The 18213-nt window shown below is 48.8% G+C and overlaps 1 protein-coding gene across 3 annotated transcripts in view; it reads right to left on the reverse strand.

The window, feature by feature from the left end:
* The window catches only part of XPO5 (exportin 5), a 42881-nt gene extending 24721 nt beyond the window's left edge, over positions 1-18160 (reverse strand). For 2 of the 3 annotated variants that reach the window (XM_075925013.2, XM_075925016.2), the window contains exons 1-13: positions 17970-18160; positions 16403-16524; positions 15663-15735; positions 13915-14052; positions 13468-13650; positions 11427-11468; positions 10372-10398; positions 9741-9926; positions 8997-9073; positions 6322-6421; positions 5466-5549; positions 627-752; positions 287-377 (exon numbers count right to left, since the gene is read on the reverse strand). In XM_075925013.2, coding sequence (XP_075781128.1) covers positions 287-377; positions 627-752; positions 5466-5549; positions 6322-6421; positions 8997-9073; positions 9741-9926; positions 10372-10398; positions 11427-11468; positions 13468-13650; positions 13915-14052; positions 15663-15735; positions 16403-16524; positions 17970-18074 — 1354 coding nt within the window. In that variant the 5' untranslated portion in view covers positions 18075-18160. The remainder of the gene's footprint in view (positions 1-286; positions 378-626; positions 753-5465; positions 5550-6321; positions 6422-8996; positions 9074-9740; positions 9927-10371; positions 10399-11426; positions 11469-13467; positions 13651-13914; positions 14053-15662; positions 15736-16402; positions 16525-17969) is intronic. The other variant, XM_075925014.2, reaches the window with a different exon arrangement.
* Positions 18161-18213: the final 53 nt, after the last annotated feature.

The raw sequence follows: 18213 nt of genomic DNA on the forward strand, positions 1-18213 counted from the left end.
GGATGACTGATTGATGAAGGCTCGACAAAGCCTTAGTTGCCACTTTTGGCCAGGAGGAAACTGAACTGAATGTCTGGGCTGCCACAGGTGAATGCCAAGAAGTTCACCAGGCACAAGGCAAGCAGGAAGAGCTGTAGCAGCAAGGTGAGCAACTGAAGCCCACTGCTGAGCTGACAAGGGGGCACTATACGAGGTCAGGAACCCCCAGCCCTGTCAGAGTGAGGGGAAGACTGCAAATCTCAGACAGAGGTAGGAGGACTTGCTAGGAGGCCCCTGGATGACTTACAGTTGAAGAAGGTATTGAAGTCCTCATCACTGTCGAAGTCGAAGCGAGAGTATTCACAACTGGGGCTGTCTGTTTTAGAGGGGAAGCCCACCTGGAAACAGAAGGGATGTGGTGAAGGAGCAAGTGGAGCAGTCACTCACCTCTGCCTGAGCACCTGCTCCAAGGGGATTCACACTAGGGTAAGAGCTAAAGAACCATCATCTTTAGCTTAGGACTACTAACCTGCAGCCTGGAAAGACTGCTCTGCACTGCTCTGCCAAATACCCTGCAGCATTACCACTATGAAACATTCACCAAGGCACCACCAGCTCACACCCAGCAGAGCAGCACTTCTCCATACCTTGACTAAGTTAGTCATAGATGCACGAAGGTACTTTGGGATCATAGCCAACAGCAGAGGGTCCCGGGACAGGATTTCATGTCGAAAGAGAGCTCCCCAGGTGATCTGAGTGGAGGAGCGCAGGAACTGGGAGGAAAAGAAAGAACCAAAGTTTCAGCAGGGTTGGCTCTTTGGCACAGAAGTTCGAACCTCTGTGGTAAAAGAAAGTTACTCACCTTGTGCAGTAACGACAGTTGTTCGAGATATGTATCCCAGTGGGTGCTCCACTGCTGGTGTTGGGCTCATCCCGATGCCACAGATCAGAGTTTTTCTACTAATATCTGGTCAGGCTGCACATGCACGGTAGAGGGCACGTCACACGCACAGCCTGACTCCCCTCAGTTTCTTTGTGTATGTCCTATTGCATGAATGTCAAGCTGAAGAAGAGGATAGGAAGGGTGGGTCATGGAGCACCCATGGGGACACACATCTCGAAGAACCGTTGTTACTGCACAGGGTTAGTAACTTCCTTTTCTTCTTTGAGAAGAAAGAGGGTGACGTCCCTGTGGGTGCTACATAGCGGTACCCAATAAATGGTAGGCAGGCTTTGAATTAACACTTATGCGCAGCTGAAAGTACCACAATGGCAACAGACTAACTTGTCTCCATTCATGTGGAGATTGCATAATGTCTCATGAAAGTGTGGCTGGATGACCAAGTGGCTGTGCAGATGTTCTTAAGTGGGACTCCCTTCAGGGCAGCTGCTGATGAAGCTACAGCCCACGTGGACATCGCCCTGGGGGTGTAGGGAATGGTCTACTTTGAAGGAAGCAGTATTGGATGATATCAAGTTGGAAATACGTTGCGATGAAAATGGCGTTCCCCGAGAGCGCTCAGCAACTGGAACAAAGAACGTTTGTGATCTGCGGAAGGGGGTCGTGTCCATAGTTCCGTCAGGCAGGCGCCTGCGCAGCGTGCACAAAAAATTCTCTGCCCAGCCACCTTGTTTGCAGAGTTTCCTGCTGGAAGGCGAATGGTGCAGCAGGTGGCTCCTCCAGGCTGGGGCCTGCCGAGGCGGCATGGTGGGGTGACCGCAGGGGAGTGGGAGCAGCTGAGGCCCCATGGTGAGGAGCCTACTCCAGAGACCAGGCCCTGCTGAGTGGCTGGGGACCAGAACCTGTTGCGGCTGTGTGGCGGGGGCAGGGCCTGCTGCAACTGCATAGTAATGGGGCCAGGCCCTGTTTGGGAGACCGGGGCAGGAGGAGCTGCTGGGAAGTCACCATGCGGCCCCTAGACCAATGTAAAAGGTGTTTGGTTTTAGACTCTTAATTTGGGCCTCTCTTAAATTATAAAGAATTTTTAATAGGCTTCTATGCCTTGCCTGTTTGTGATTTTGGTCTTTTGTTGACAGACTCTTACTGGATTTTTATATAGAAGTATGTGGGGTTTTGTTTGTGGGGCAATATTTTGGAAAAAGTGTGAAAACAAAACATTTTACTGTAAAGATAATCTTGCAACAAACAAGTCTCCATTTAGAAGAAAAAAAAAGTGGTAATTTGGGCTCTCAGAAAATCATTCCAATGACACTAAAAATGAGAATCCTTGACACTGAGCAAGAGAGTCAAGTGTTATGCTTGATTTCTTAAACTAGCCTGCAAAACTTCTGAAAGAATATAATAATGTTTAATAAAATAGTATGTTAGGTGCTACTTAAGGGTAAAGACATTTTTGCTATCCTTATTTGTAATATCATGAAAATGTACCTCAAGGACTTTAAAACAAAAACAAACACACAAACACACACACACACACTCACACTCTAAATATATCCTCAGTTTCACTCTCAGCTCAGTGCATGCCGGACTGAACGTTCAGAGTCAAACCTGCATGAATACCCATACATTGCACACAGTTAAATCTCTTACTAAATGTTAATGCATTAAGTAGAACTATCATGTAAAGCAAATAGAAATGTAGGTTTCTCTTCTGAGGATCTAATGGGTAATATATGTTCTCTCTCAAGTACTTGTGCCTGTTTATCATCTTAAGAAATCTAGAATGTTAGATGAGCTTTTTCTGCTTTTAGGACAAGACTTGTTGGAGGTTTCAGATACAGGCTGAAAGCTCAAACTTTAACTGAAATGATAGGTGTGTTAAATATTAAACACACACATTACTTGTCCTGGATATCAGACATTTGAGTTAGATATATTTTTAATCCTACTCCCCTCCCCCCAAAAATAGGTAAACATCAACTAAAACCCAATCTCCCATCACATTGCATGCAGGCCCTCGACCTGCTGTTTGGAGGAGTGCTGCGTGGATGAACGGGTGTTGGGAGCCTGTCGGCATTGGTTTCTTGCCCTGGAGCGATTCTGGTCAAAAGGTCTTTGTTGTTGTCTGAAGTAAGAAAAATCTCTGCCTCTGATAGGGGGTGCAATGCCTCCAGAGGTAAGGAGGCGTGTACATCTCTAAAGTGAGTAGGGTGGTGCGAGTCTTTACTGGAATGAAGGACCTCATCCATCTTTGCGACAAAGAGTTTGTCCGTATCAAGTGGTAGATCCTTGACCTTGGTTTGCAGTTCTTTCTGAATGCCTGACACTTGTAACCACAAGGACCATCTCATCCCTATGGATGTCGCTGTTGCTTACAGCTGAAACAGCAGAATCGAGCACCATCTGCAATGCTGCATGGGGTGTGGTGTAACCCTCCAGTACTATGGATTTCAGGATAGGCTGTTTCTCGTCTGGCAGATGTTGCATTAATTCTGTCAGTTTAGCTTAATTATCGAAGTTGTAGTTGGCAAACAGTGCGGTGTAATTTGAAGCTGCAGTGTCGAGGAGGAATACATTTTCCTACTGAACAAGTCCAAACACTTATGGCCCTTATCATGGGTGGAGGACTTATATTGGGTGTGTGTGTGGGGGGAGGGGGTCTTAGACCTATGTTGTGCTGCTTCCACCACTAGAGAATTTGGTTGTGCACGGAGGAATAAAAAGACCATGCCCTTTGAGAGGACAAAATATTTTCTATCGGTCCTCTTGTTGGTCGGAGGGGCTGAGGCTGGTGTTTGCAAAACCTCATCCACTGCCTCATGGATTGCTTCATCAATTGGAAGCACGATCTTCGATTTTGCAGACAGTTGGGAGGTTCTTTAATAGCCTAAGCTGTTTCTCTTGCACCTCAGATAAAACTACCTCATGATTCATGGCAACCCTCTTGAATAAGTCCTGAAAATATTCAGATCATTTGTTGGTGATGGATCGTCTGGGATAACCGCCTCATTGGGTGAGGAAAAATGATTTATTGGTTGGCGAAATGTCTAGTTGTTCAGAATCAATATCCTCAGTAATCTGTCCCTCTTCAATCTCTAGGTCCCCCTCCTCCAACGGAGAACTATGAGGACGAGAAGCAGGTACCGATCTATGAGCCAGTGTTGACAGGGCTGTCAAACGGTGCCATGGGGGAGACTAGTGACAATATGGAGACTAGCGAGGTGGATAATGAGAGCGGTAGGATCAGCCCTGATACCACGGAGGGTGATGTGAGCATCGTGGTCTATGTCTGTCATAAGATGCATGTGCTCTGACAGGAGAGGAGTGTAGAGATGAGAACACACTCCTGCAATCATCGTCATAGTCGCTATACTGAGACAGCACGGGTAACTGGGGAGAACCATGGGCTGATAAAAGAGAGTGAGATGGGTGTCTCACAGAGGCATCGCGCAGAGATCTAGATCGCGACTCCAGAGATGGCACCAGCACATTGTAGTCCTGCCTGCATGTGGAAGAACAGTGATGGCTCAAGGAATTTTCCTGAGGTGTTGTTGAGCACGGTACTGATTGAGATATCGGTGCCGGTTGTAAGGGCGCTGGTTCCGGGCTCAGCGTGAAGGCAAGGGCCCAGCGGATTTAGTTCTTGCCTTTGTCAGCACTGAGGCCTTGTTCGGTGCTGGTGGTGCTGCAGATTTGTCAGGTTCCTGGACCTCGGTCGTCTTCAGTGTCATTGGCATCAGTGCAGCAGTCTGTGCAGCTCAAATTTTTGGTTCTACCATCAGGCCTAGGCTCACAGTGCGCTGTCCCTCAGCCACGTTAAACTATTTACATACAGAGAGAACTTTTTTTTTTTTTTTTTAAGACTAACTGCGAACAATAGGAAAAAAACTTTTTAATGAACTCAATTTCTAGCTATCGGTAACTGAAGAGGAGGAACAGGCGATCTGGCTCCTCCTCTTCCGTTACCGATAGCTAGAAATTGAGTTTATTTAAAAGTTTCTCCAATTGTTCGCAGTTAGTCTTTAAAAAAAAAAAAAAGTCTGTGACTGAGGGCGGTAACGAAAGAACTGAGGCGGGGGAGGGCGGTTGGGTCATGTGTGTGAATTGCAAAGGCATAAATGGCACCAGCCCCCTGCCATGCATGTGCAGCCTGGCCAGATACTGCTAGAAAAACTCCGATCTGCAGCTCTGGGATGAGCTCAACACCAACAGTGGAACACCCACGGGGACATCATTCGAAGACCGGCAAGCTACAATGAAGTTCCAGTCCAGGCCCAGCTAAAACTGCCAAGCTACACTGGCAAAGGGGGTTATCCCACCAAGGAAATACCAGGGCTTGCTCCAGCCCCTGAAACATGTGCTTTCAATGCTGTGTGGGTTTTATGGGACACTGGATGGCTACGCAGCACAGACTGCATTACCTTCCACATCTTCAGAGGAGACAGTGGTTGAAAAATGGCAGCTGGCTCTCAAAAACCTAACAGGCACGAGCAGATCCCCTCTGTAACGGGAGTGACATGACCCTCCTACGTTGTACTTTAACTACACAATGCTACACTCAGAGCCTCCTCTCCCTTCCACTCACCTGGCTGGGATGGGTTGTGAAAGCTAGAAACGAGTCCAGGTATTTCCCAAGGTTGGCTGGTGTGTCTACATCAGAATCCGAGCCCTGTCAACAGAAGGGCAAGTAATTTCAAACACAATAAGGATGTTAAATATTCATTAATTGACTAGTCAAGTAGTTGATGGAATTTCTATCGACTACTCGACTAGTCAAGAGGCTGCATGCGGAGTTCCGAATTCCTCCTTTGAATGCACCATGGGGGCTCTTGTACATTTCGAAGGAGGAATGCGGAACTCCACATGCAGCCTGGGGCCAGCAGGAAGTCCCACTGACTCCGGGCTGCACATAGGGTACCAGCTTTGAAATGTACGAGAGTCCCCAGTTGGGGCTCTTGTGCATTTCAAAGCCACAGCACAACACAGAGCCTGGAGTGAGCAGGGGACTCAGAATCCCCCACTGACTCCAGGCTCCATGCTGTGCTGCGGATTTGAAATGCTGCACGGAGCAGGGGTCAACTGGGGATTCCCCAGCTGACCCTGGGCTCCCCATGGCATTTCAGTGGGATCCAGGATCAGCTGGGGACTTTGAAACCAGCACCACACAGCTGAGCCTGGACTCAGCTGTGCAGGGCTGTCCCTTTCAAGTACCCACTTCTCTCCCTCCCACCTTGCTGCCTCTATTTGATAAAGGCAGCGGGGTGGGGGTGTGGGGAGATCGACTAGTTGACTGACCATCTGATAAGGTCTTGCTTATCAGATAGTTGACTAGTCCTTAACATCCTTACTCCACATCACTGGTACAAACAAGAATCATGGCATCTATAACCCCAATCATCCAGTCCTGTCAGGACTGATTCTAATGTTTGTAGAGGACTCACCACTAATGCACACAGCTGACTGCCCAAAGCACACAAGACCTGGCAAAGTCTCTTCAAGAAAACATAATGTTTCTCTACTAGGCCTTCTCCATCTGCTGTCCTGGAAGAGAGATGAGAAAGGGCAGGTCAGAGTAGTAAGCTGGGAAGACAATTTTACATAAGCATGGTTTGGTTCCCTTCACAATTACTAACGTTACTGCTATGAGGGAATCCCATTATGATTAGAAGTATTTCTAGTCTAAACCCTTTGGACTTTCCCCGAATATCTCCTGATCAGGCTCAAGCCAAAAGAAAAAGGTTCAGGACATTCAAAGTTAGCCTGAACAGCTTCTTTTGAAGACGTGGGACTTAGGAAAATAGTTGGCTTTTCCTAATTCAGTGCCTCTTGCTACTGCCAGGCCAGATCTGGATGGTGTGTACACAGTTAACCGATGAGCCAGGATGCCTCAGTTAACACTCATGGTTACATGCAGGTTCCTGGTATGCTGCGTGCCCCTTCCATCCCCATGTGCTGCTGTCTCTGTAGGAGACACAGCATTGTGTGTGGGGCAGTGTTCCCTTTAAGGTACATGCCTGCGTGTGTGCACCAAGAATTTGAGGCCTGCCCACCTTGTCAGCAGAGCCACACAGAGCTGCTCAGCTGTTCCAAGGCAGGCAGCTGGCCCACCTCAGGAGTAGCTGGGCAGCCATCAGTGACCCTGGCCCTAGCTTCAGCCCTTGCCCAGAGCTGGAGCTGCGGGCCGTGTGGCGGCTTCCCTGGCCGGGGCCAGCGCTGGTGGCATGTTGTGGGTGGCTGGCTGTAGCTGCTCTTCTGGTGGCCCCAGCTGGAGCGAGAGCGGGAGCTGTGCCGTGAGTGACAGCTGCTCCTCCAGCAGCCCCGGGAGGAAAAAGCCACAGGCGGCGGCAGAGCAGAGGCAGCAGCAGAGCGCAGGAGCCAGAGCTTTGGGGCAGTGCAAAATCACCTCCTCCAAAACGGTCCTCAACCTCGCTCTCTAGGTGAGACAGTGGGTGGGCGAGGCCCAGGCTGGTGCACTCCTTCCACAGCCAATGGATGGGTGCGGTGCCCCCCATGGGGCTGAGAGGCCCCAGGAGGTCTTGGCTGCAGGGGTGGGGCTCCATAGACTGGGGGCTAGTGATGTGCAGCTGGAGGTTTCTGGTCACCTGACTGGGTTGGACGTGGCTGGCATTGCACCCCCATCTGAACTGTGCTTTGCTCAGGGCACCTGTCTGGAGGGTGAGTAATGCTGGTGCTGCTTAGGTTGTCATTGCTCGCAGGTGAATCCCCACAGAGGGGAAGGGCTGGAAACACTCATCTGCTTTTAAATAAGCTTCTAGGTCGCTTCTGGCTTACCCTGATGTGAAGCCTACACCTTTCCAATTTGGGGGCTCAGCATGTTCGTAAATGCAGGTTAATATGATAGGTGGGCTGCAGGATGATAGGGACCTTGGAAGATAAGATAGAGGTTTCCAAATAACCACTATTGACTTGATCCTGGTTATGAATTGCTTGTGGTTTTTTTTAAGATCTCTAGACTGTTTGTGGTCATCTAACATCTAGCTAGGAACTATATAAAAAATAATGTATTGTTGGAAGGAGGTGGGAATGCTAATTTCGTTAGCACCATTTTAATGTTATAAACAAAGCAGTAATATGCCCTATCATACACTGCCATACTTAAAACATGTGGACAGGAAGAAAAAAGCTGATCAGGGTTAGGAGAACAGTAGATCTCTCTGTAAGCCATGTTTTTCCAATGTAGGCAGTGAGGCTATATTAACACAAAACCCAATTCCATCTTGGCCATATCAGTACAGCATAGCTAGGTAAAGGAAATCCAATTTACAAATGATACATTAATGCATTTAAAGTGCAATCTTTCCAGTTTGATGGAACTGGGAGTATAGGCATTGTAGGCATGCAAAATTATTGCCCCAGCTGTTGAAAAATCTCAGACTTTGGAAGGGGAAGGTATAGCTGGTAATAGAAAATCAGAACACAAATAACATTGCCAGAGGATGTTGTGAAGACCAGGACTTAAACAGGGTTCAAAAAAGAACTAGATAAATTCATGGAGGTTAGGTCCAACAATACTTATTAGCCAGGATGGGTAGGAATGTGACTGGGAAAGGGCTGGTTTAGTATTCTCTCTTCCATATCATTTAATATCTATCTATATATTTGTTAGTAACTGGTGGGTGCAACAGTGGCACACATCCGAACAAGTGCACATGACCTCAATATTGGTGGAAAATCTTAGAGGGAACACTGGTGTGGGGGAGGGAGGGGAAGGTGGGAGCAAGCATGCACAAGGGAGCCAGCTTAAAAGTCAGTCCACCATGTGCACTGGCTCCCATCGAGCCAACTGCTGCCCCGTGTGTAACCGCTGAAGTTTTCAGAAGTTACATAGTTACTTACTTAAATGCATTTTCATATTCTTAGTGTGCATGCTTGGGATTTACGTATAGCAGTGGTTTAATATGCAGTGGTACAAAGCTAAGAACTCTATCCACACCTGAGCCAAGGCCATGATGGGAACAGTTGCTGAGGTCATTTTCAACAGCCCAGTTTTAGTTTTACACCTTGGGGCAGGGAGTTACTTATTAATATAGGTCACCAGCAGACAGTTTCCACTTAAAGCCATGACATGCTCCCACAGCAGCTGGACAGTACTCACTGGGCAGCAGAGAGTATGTAGTGCATAGCAACATCTCCAAACAAGACCATCAGGGGCTTCCGATCCTCTAGCTTTCCCTAAACATAAAGGAAACAATGGTCAAAGCACATGACAGCACCACATCCCACCAGCAAGGGGAAGCTGTGCTACCATTTTGGGGCAGGCATTCCACCACTAAGCAGAATCAAATACAGCAAGAGAAACTAAAAAACACACTCTTGGTGATTGAAGTGTTTTTTTCCTGTAACCCCATGGGGAGCCTTAACCCAAAAAACTCTATTGGTTTGTCACTGCAAGGCAGCTGTACTGGTTTATTATTGTAGGGTTGAATATGAATACTGTGCTTGTGCCATTGATCAGTAATAAATACACCCAGGCTGGACATGGCAGCAGAATATACTGGGTTTTACAACTGGATAGTAATAATTCAACTCTCCTCCGTGGCAGAGCATTGGGTACTGTAAGGGTCAGGAATGAATTGTGATTTTTGTTCAAGCAGGGATTTCAAGCTGTCTGAAGGAGCATACAGAGGAAATGGGGCCTGAATGGGTTCCAACGCTGCTCTATCCATTGCCCTTGGGAAGCATCTGCCCTAAAGTCACTCAGGTGCCTGGGCAGCCAGAGACAGATAAAGGAGAAACCTTACCATTGATCAACTTTATGATAAACTAAGAATAAACCCAGAGGAAGGAAGGGAATGTGGAGGGTAGGAGGCATCAGTAAAGCTCATGAAGAAGAACTCACTTTCCTGCTGACAGCGATCAAAAGACACTCTGCTGCTCCTACTTGTAGTTCAGGTTCATTCAGGAGCAAACACAACATCTCCAGGAGCTTGCAGTTATCTGCTGTGATGTGGCTCATAGCCACCCAGTCAATGTAGCCTGCTAGGGTGTTAAGTGCAGCTACTCCAACACGGCAGTTCGCCTGGGCCTGTGAACAGACCATAACCAACAGTTCAGAGCGAGAATGGATTTACAAGGAAAAAATCTTAGGGCAGAACTTTGACAAATGCAACTTCATCCACAGCGGACTTCTCCATTGAGGAACTGCACATGCATTATATGGCAGCAGCTGCTTTCTGAAATAACTTTCTCGGAGAAAGTAACTGGTAGTTGTGGGGAGAAGTGAGGCAAAGTCCTTGGGCTAAAACTATCAGTTCTGAATGGGGTAATGCTCTGCCTGCCCCCCTAATATTTCTGACTTTTTCCTTCTGATAGCAGGGCTGCTTGAAATGAGCAGTTTCCTCCTTTCTAAATAGTAAGGTATTTAACCAAAGTATAAAAGCAACTTGTTGGCTGGTGATAGGCTGGGGCATGGAAACCCGAGTCTGGTTCTAAACAGCCTCTGTCTGCACAGCTTCCCCAGCCATACCCACCTTTGGTTCTTGAGCCAGGTCAGTCTTCTGGAAAAAGAGAACAAGAGACAGTAAGTGAGCTGCTCTGGTGCACTTCTCCTCCCAGCCACTGCTGGGTAGGCCCTGGCACATTCAAGACGGCACAGCCAAGAGAAACCTCAAGTGAACAGACATCCAGTGACAAAAGCATACAGAGAAAATGGGGCCTAGGTGGGTTCCAGAAACTGTTCTGCCAATTGCCCTGGGGCAGCAACCCCCAAAAGTCACTCAGGTGCCCGGGCAGCCAAAGAGGCAGATGACTTTTAATTCCTTAGATAAAGGATTGACATTACCATTGTTCAACCAGATAAACTAAGAATAAACCCAGGGAGAAGGTTTCCAGCTCAGGATATTACTCCAGCTATCATTACTGCTTCCTTTCCATTGGAAGTTAAGCCACTGAAAAGACGACGTTCCAGGCAGCAGGTTCCTCTGCATGGGTGTGGGTGGGTTCCAATATTTCCTTGAAACTCCCAGGAAGCATTTTTAAAAGAATCTTACATTCAAGGATCACAACCTCTGGGAAGGTCAAAGCACATGACCACATCATTCTGGAACTAATGTTCAGAAAGGAGAAGTGATTTGACCAAGATCACAAAGCAAGCCAGTGGCAGAGTTAGAAATGGGACACTGGAGTCCTGACTTCTAGTCCCCAACTCTAACTACTTGACAGCAACAATGCGCTGTGTGGGCCAACTTATTGCCTAAATTATATCTGACAGCTGCATCTGATCGGAGCAGATGTTCTGTTTTTCTGCATGCAAGGAGGTTGCAAGCATCACTTTCCACTGCAAGGCTTTGCTTTGGAAGCTTCATTCTGTCGACATTTAGAAGGCAATGACTCAGGTCAGCCAGTTGTACCCCAAATGCCTAAGTACTGACCCACCACACCACAGCTGAATATCTAACCACTCTGCAGAGTACAGCTGCCAGGCCTAGAAATTCCCTTCCTCTCAATACACAGTGCGCAGACTAGTCGCTGGACACCCAATCCCTAGAATCCAGCCTGTGCACAAACAGCTCAAAGATCTGCTAACCTGTAGAATGGTGAGGGCATCATGCTCCTGGGGTGCTCCAACCTAGCCAAGCAGAAGGATTCCACCATTAGCAGAAGAAACCCACCCTGTCAGGGTCTCAGCATTGTAATTCATACCTCACCAAGAAATGTATTCAGACGAACGACAAAACACAAGGACTACGTCTAGACTGGCATGTTTTTCCGGAAATGCTTTTAACGGAAAAGTTTTCCGTTAAAAGCATTTTCGGAACAGAGCATCTAGATTGGCAGGACACTTTTCCGCAAAAGCACTTTTTGTGGAAAAGCGTCCGTGCCAATCTAGACGTGCTTTTCTGCAAAAAAGCCCCGATCGCCATTTTTGCGATCGGGGCTTTTTTGCGCAAAACAAATCTAAGCTGTCTACACTGGCCCTTTTGCGCAAAAGTTTTGCGCAAAAGGACTTTTGCCCGAACGGGAGCAGCATAGTATTTCAGCAAGAACACTGACAATCTTACATGAGATCGTCAGTGCTTTTGTGGAAATTCAAGAGGCCAGTGTAGACAGCTGGCAAGTTTTTCCGGAAAAGCGGCTGATTTTCTGGAAAAACTGGCCAGTCTAGACACAGCCAAGGGTTCCCACCCACCAGAGCTCAACTATAAATGGTTCAAAAATACACAGCTCTACAGAATGGGCTATGCGCCAGTGTACATGCCAAGGAAATTGGTTGAAATGTCCCTCTTGGTCAATGGTCACCAACCAGTAGATCTTGGAGCCTCTGACAGGTGATCCTGAGTTGCCCCCTTAGGAGCCTCCTGCTTGTTGTGCAGCTCCATTGACCAATAATGGGCAACCGTGGCCAGCAGAAGCCATGGGCTCAGTACCTGTAGATGAGGGGCAGCACATGGTGCCATGGAGCCATTGCTGTACATGCCAGCTGCTTTCAGGGATGGTGCAGGGACAGGGCAGGAAAAAGCCTGCCTTAATCTCACTGCTCTACCACCTGGAAGCCATCTCAGTGCCTAGCCAAAGCCTGCTTCCTGAACCCCTGTTCCAGCCCTGAACCTCCTTCTGCACCCAAACTCCTTCCCAGAGCTTGTACCCTGAAACCGCTCCTGGACTCCAATTCCCCATCCTGGGCTAAGAGCGGAGCCCCTCCCACATGCCAAACCCCTTTGGCATAAGACCCCAGCCTGGTGAAAGTGAGTGAGGGTGGGGGAGGAAGGGAGATAGAATGAGCAGGGGGAGGCCTCGGAGAAGGGGTGGAGCAGGGGCAGGGCCTCAAAGAAGAGGCGGGAAGGAAGTGGGGCAAGAGTATTTGGGTTTGAGGTAGATCTTAATTGCACTTAAATTGAAAAAATGATCTTGTGGTTAAAAAGGTTGGAGACCACTGCTCTTGGTGAATAGGATCCAGCCCATCGCTGCCCTACCTCCACCATGCGGTTGTCATGCTAAGCATGGCTTTAGATGTTAACACAGCATAAAAAGGGAACAAGATGTGCAGATATGAAGCTTGTCTCTGGATTGGTCACTGATGTGTCCCTCACTTTCACAACCCCACTTCACTTTCATTGGATCAGACCACAAGCTCCTTGGGGCAAAGATCTGCCATTATGATGTGTGTTGAGCAACCTGCACATCTCCGGTATCATATGGTAATAAACTATAGCCCATGTTGCTCTGTTTATCGGAGGAGATGGGGCATCTGCAAGTGGAAGATAGCAGTACCCCATAACATATCTAGGAAGGGAGGAGTTTCTGAACTGAGCATAAATAGTTCCTGGTATAGCTCACAGTGCATCATGCAAACTGATGCCTTAGTCCAACTAAATGAACCTCCCAGCACCAACTTCTCATCTATCACAGGTAATCAACACTAACAAATCCAACTGCTGACACCAATGTTGTCTCCTGAACCCTGAGACTTTCTTATCAGCCATCAGGGGTTCCCATGCTCATAGCAGAGCTCTGTGGTCTAACTACAGCAATTGATTTCAGACTGATTCTCCTCTGACTCACCCAAAATGTGTGAATCATGTCCATGAACCCAGTGCTGACTGGGCTCCCAGGAAAGAGCCTCTTACCATGCGCCTATACTTGTTGACATTCTGCTGCAGGGTAGTGAGCAGGAAGCTGAAGATCTTCTCCATGTTCTGGGTAAGTGTTTGTTGGATGTCTCGTCGTCGCTGGGTGGGCAGCGTCTGGAAGGTCACCACATCCTCCGCCAGACGCAGGAGGATGAACATCACCAGTTCTGTCTGTGTCTCCTAGCATCCCAGATAAACAAACCCATCAGTCTTGCCGTAACACTGAGCTGCTCGCTAAAGTGATTAGAGACACAAATCATGTTCTGGGGTACAGGCTGAGAGAAGTATCTAGGGCGATTTAACCTCTGTTGTCATTATTCTAGATCACGGTAACAGCTTGTGATTGACTGTAATGCCAACTTGTTTGACCAAGAAACAAGGAAAGGAGATCTACGAGCCACTGGAAGAGCAAAGACAAGTATGTCAGGTAGGTGTGCTTCATACCCCTTGTTTAGACAGTGTGTCCAGCTCCTTCAACATATCTGGCCAGTGCTGAGGCCATTCACGCTTGATCATCTCCACCACAATGCGAGACAGAACATCCTTAATGTGACTTTCCTCCTCTAAAATATTCTGTGTTCCCTATGAGAGAAAGAAGAATCATCATATAAAATAGAGTCAGGTGCCCCAAGAACAGTCGCTAACACCATGGGTAAGTCTGGTGAGGGATGCAAACAAGTTATTTGACTAGACGATTAACCAATAAACCTAGGCTTATCGGTTAATCTAGTTGACTACTCCCATTTCCCCCCCACCTTGCTGCTTCTCTGTCAGAGGCAGCGGGGGTAGGGAAAGCAGGCTCCTCCTACACTGGCTCTGCGGTGCTGCTTCCCCCTCGCCTCGTCCACAGAAGGTCCTAGTTCCTTGCGGACAGAGGCTGCTCTGCATCCCATGGAGCAGCCTCTGTCTGCGGCCAGCCCAGGTCAACGCAGACAGAGGTTGCTTTCTGGTAGCCTCCTCCACCTCCTCTCCCCACACAACAACCTCTGTCCACGGGGAGCTTGAACCCCTCATGGGCAGAGGCTGCTGCCACCCGTGCTGCTATCTCTGTATCAGAGGCAGCAGCGTGGGGCAGCAGGCAGCTGGTTCACAAGGGGAGCTGGTTTTTAAACTGGCTCCCCTCCTGGATTGGCTCCTGTCTGGCACTCCACGCTGCTGCCTGATACAGAGGCAGAAACACAGGGTGGGGGGGGGGCTCCCCAGGAGTGGGAAGGAATGCACTGGCTGCCAGCCTTGCCCCCAGGGGACTATAAAATAGTCAAATAACCATTAAGAATTCATGCAGTTAGTCGACTATTCTATTACCTGCTAACATCCCTAAGTCTGGCTGCAGACCCCCTGGACAGTTAAAAAACAACAAAGCTTTCATCCCAGCTGTCCCTGTCCTGATTGGAACTCCCACCTTTCCAGGCATTCACAGCTGGCAGATTGTGCACCAGACAACTGTCAACTGAAGAGAAGTGGGTCTTTGAGGACCATTGCCTCCATGGGATGGATTGACAGTTGGGGGTGGAAAGTTCCAGGAAATTGCCTACAGTGGCAAAATGGGAAGTCTAGAACTCAAAAGCACTTTTGGGTTCAAGCCACAATTCTCCTTTTCCATAAACTATAATTTACAGTACCAGACCAAACCGCATTCTCTACAGGATTCAAGGATATGGCTTTAATGCCAATATCTAGCATTCATGAGAAGAGCGGAGGAAATCCTCACTTCAGAGATGCATTTTGTAGCACTGAGCACTATACGTCACCTGAACAAGTGACAATCTCTGCATTTATAGAACCGTCCATCCAAGGACTGCATAAGCACTTTGTAGATCTGAAGCAAACCTCACAACCCCCAGCTCTTGTGAGGTGATTAAGCTAGCCACGTTTTACAGAGCAGTATGCTGGGGTGCAGAAGGAAATGGTGTCTACCCCAGGGTCATACAGCAAGTTTATGGGATAGCCTGAAACTGAAGTTGGGCCTTCTGTACTTTAACAATGGCCATTCTTCCTCCTCACCGCCATGTGTCACCTCTACGAAGTGACAGAACTCTACCACAGATGATGGGTGTATTACAGGAGCAGGTGGGTGATCATCTGTGGCCTGCAGCGTGCAGGAGGTCATACTAGATGATCATGCTGATCCCTCCTGGTTTTAATGTCTATGAGTGTGCTCCATATGCTACCTGAATGCAGCTAGCACTTACATTGGATATGAGCCCCATGACATTGTTCTTCAAATAGACCTTTTCGAGACGAGGCATGCCATTCCAGCGAAACCTGGCCAACAATACACATAGAGGACACCAAGTCAACATTTTGGGACAGATCACTGACTTGTCTTAGTAAACCATCAGCTCTTTTCCCACGCTAGGGAGGCTGGAGCTGCATTGCTCACTTGCTCTGCCAGTACCCAAGCCCTTAGTGAAAAGACTGAGCAACGTCATGGGTCAAAGGTACAATTATTGCCCAGTTAGATCACCTGCACCATTGAGAACAGCACAGTTCAGGGAATGGGCAGGCTTCATTAACATCTACAGGAAAAGGAGCAAGAACACAGAATACTGGGTTTGTGGCGCCAACAGAGCAGAATCCCCAAGCTATATAGTGGAGAGGTACTTTCATTTATCTGTCTTTTGTCCAAGATCTATGCCAGAAATTAATCTGCATGCCTCTCTTGCAGTGTTTTGCTATTAGCCCCGTTTTAGAGACAAGGAGAAAGGACAGCAATGGGAAGTGACTTGCTCCCTTCAGTCCTCTACTGAGTCAGTGACAGGGCTCAGTATAGAACCCAATATCCTGATACTCAGTCTACTGCTGTAACCAACAAACATCTGGGAAAAAATAGTCAGAACTGACAACAGGGGAGTCCTGTTCTCTCTCCATAAAAAGCTCTCCAGAGTGTGGGATATCACTACATCCATGCAGTCTAAATGAGCTCCCTTACTTGACCACATGCTCCAAGATCTGAAGACCAAAATGCCTGACAATGGCTGTCTGGGTTTTCTCTGCCAGTTTCAGACCACAGGGGACACAGATGGGACACTTCTCCTTAAACTCCTCACAGAACTGAAAAGAAGCAAGGAAAACATGAGCCAAAAACTGTGGTAGCATGGAAACGAACATGGGAAAAGTGAAACATTAGGGCTATTTGCAGATAAGAAGAAAAACGGAGCTCCAAAGCTACCCATTGCAAGTGGCCAGACACAGATGGAAGCTTGTATGGGGCCATGTGTGCTCCACAGGCTTTTTGGGGGGCTACTGCGAGCCCCACAAAAGCCCCAACACTTCTGCCTACAGCCTCGCCATCCCCTGTGCTCCTACCATAGAAGTGAGGGCTTGCCCACTCTGCCTGCCTGGCACTTCTGCTGGGATGCGGGAAGCCACCACACTGGCAGGAGTGCTGGATGGTCAAGCGGAGCCCGTCAGGCACCCATTTTTCTAAGCCCTTCCCAACAGGCCAGGATTCCTGGGCATGGACCCCACTGGCCCTGTGGCTAATTTATCAATGCCAGTAGGGAAATTTCTATGGAAAGCACAGGCGGCTCTGCAGTAATTTCTGTAGAATTTAAACTTTACCTAGTAGCTCAGATCCTCACCACTTGGGAGTACTTTCCCAATGAGGCTCAATACCACCAGGTGCCTTCTTGAGACTGCAGACTACAGGAGCCACTCTGATGCTGCTCTGAGACTCCTGAGCAGCAGAGTGAGTCTCTGATGCACTTCAGATCTCCCACCCCAACCATGCGAAAAGACACCAATTTCCCAGTCATTCCTATTCAGTCTGGGAAAAGTGCTGCAGTAAAGCCCAGCCCTGGGGATTGCCTCTCTCTAGACCAGGGCTACTCAACAGGTGGCCTGTGGGCCGCATGCGGCCCACAGTCCATTTGTTTGTGGCCCACAGTGCAGTCTGGGTTTACGTGGGGCTCAACATGTAGCCTGCAGGTGGAAGCCTAAACAAAAATGGAATCAATCTAATGGTCTTCTGTTGATGTGCATTTTAGTAGTTAAACTCCTGGACTGTCATTGCTCATTGAAAGTGCTGTCATCTGGGTGGAAATCGGGTAAATATTGCATTTTATTAATATCAGCAGGCCTGACTTAAATGTGTACTTACCTTCATCTTTGTATTCATGCCCGTCAGTGTGAAAGACGCTATTTGCATGTACATGCAACCACACTTAAGTTGCGGCCCTGGGCACGTGCTGTGAGTATCACTGTAGCCCCAGGGTTTCCAAAGTTGAGTAGCCCTGGTCTAGACCTTTACTGCAGCGTCTCTCTGGAGCCCCGAAGAGCCGCAGGGGACGAGAGGCAGGGCTGGCTGCCCGCTCTCCGTCCCGCCGGGCAGGAGACTGGGGAACCCGGCGCAGGCGGGGCAGAGCCCAGAGGACCCCGGAGCAGCTCTCCGGGCTGAACCCCCGCGCAGGGCGCAGCGGGGGTGGGGGGTGTCACCGCCCTCCCGGGACCGGGGGCCCAGCATCCCTCGGGCCACGCGGACCCCGCTGCCCCGGTACCTTGAGCGCCTCCAGGCGGTAGCGCTGGGTGGAGGCCGGGTCCATGATCACCGTCACCGCCTTCACCAGCTGCTCGCACAGGCTGCTCACCTGCTCCGTGGACATGGCGGTAGCGGGCGGGGGGGGGAGGAGCCGCGCGGGGCGACCGGAGCAGGCGAGGGCCGGGGGCAACCGCACCAGGGGGGCGGGGAAAGGAAGAAGCAGTGCGCAGGCGCACCCGGGACCAAGATGGCTCTACGTAGTA

The sequence above is a fragment of the Pelodiscus sinensis genome, chromosome 3 (assembly GCF_052426305.1).
Source record: "Pelodiscus sinensis isolate ZL-2025 chromosome 3, ASM5242630v1, whole genome shotgun sequence".
NCBI lineage: Eukaryota > Metazoa > Chordata > Testudines > Trionychidae > Pelodiscus > Pelodiscus sinensis.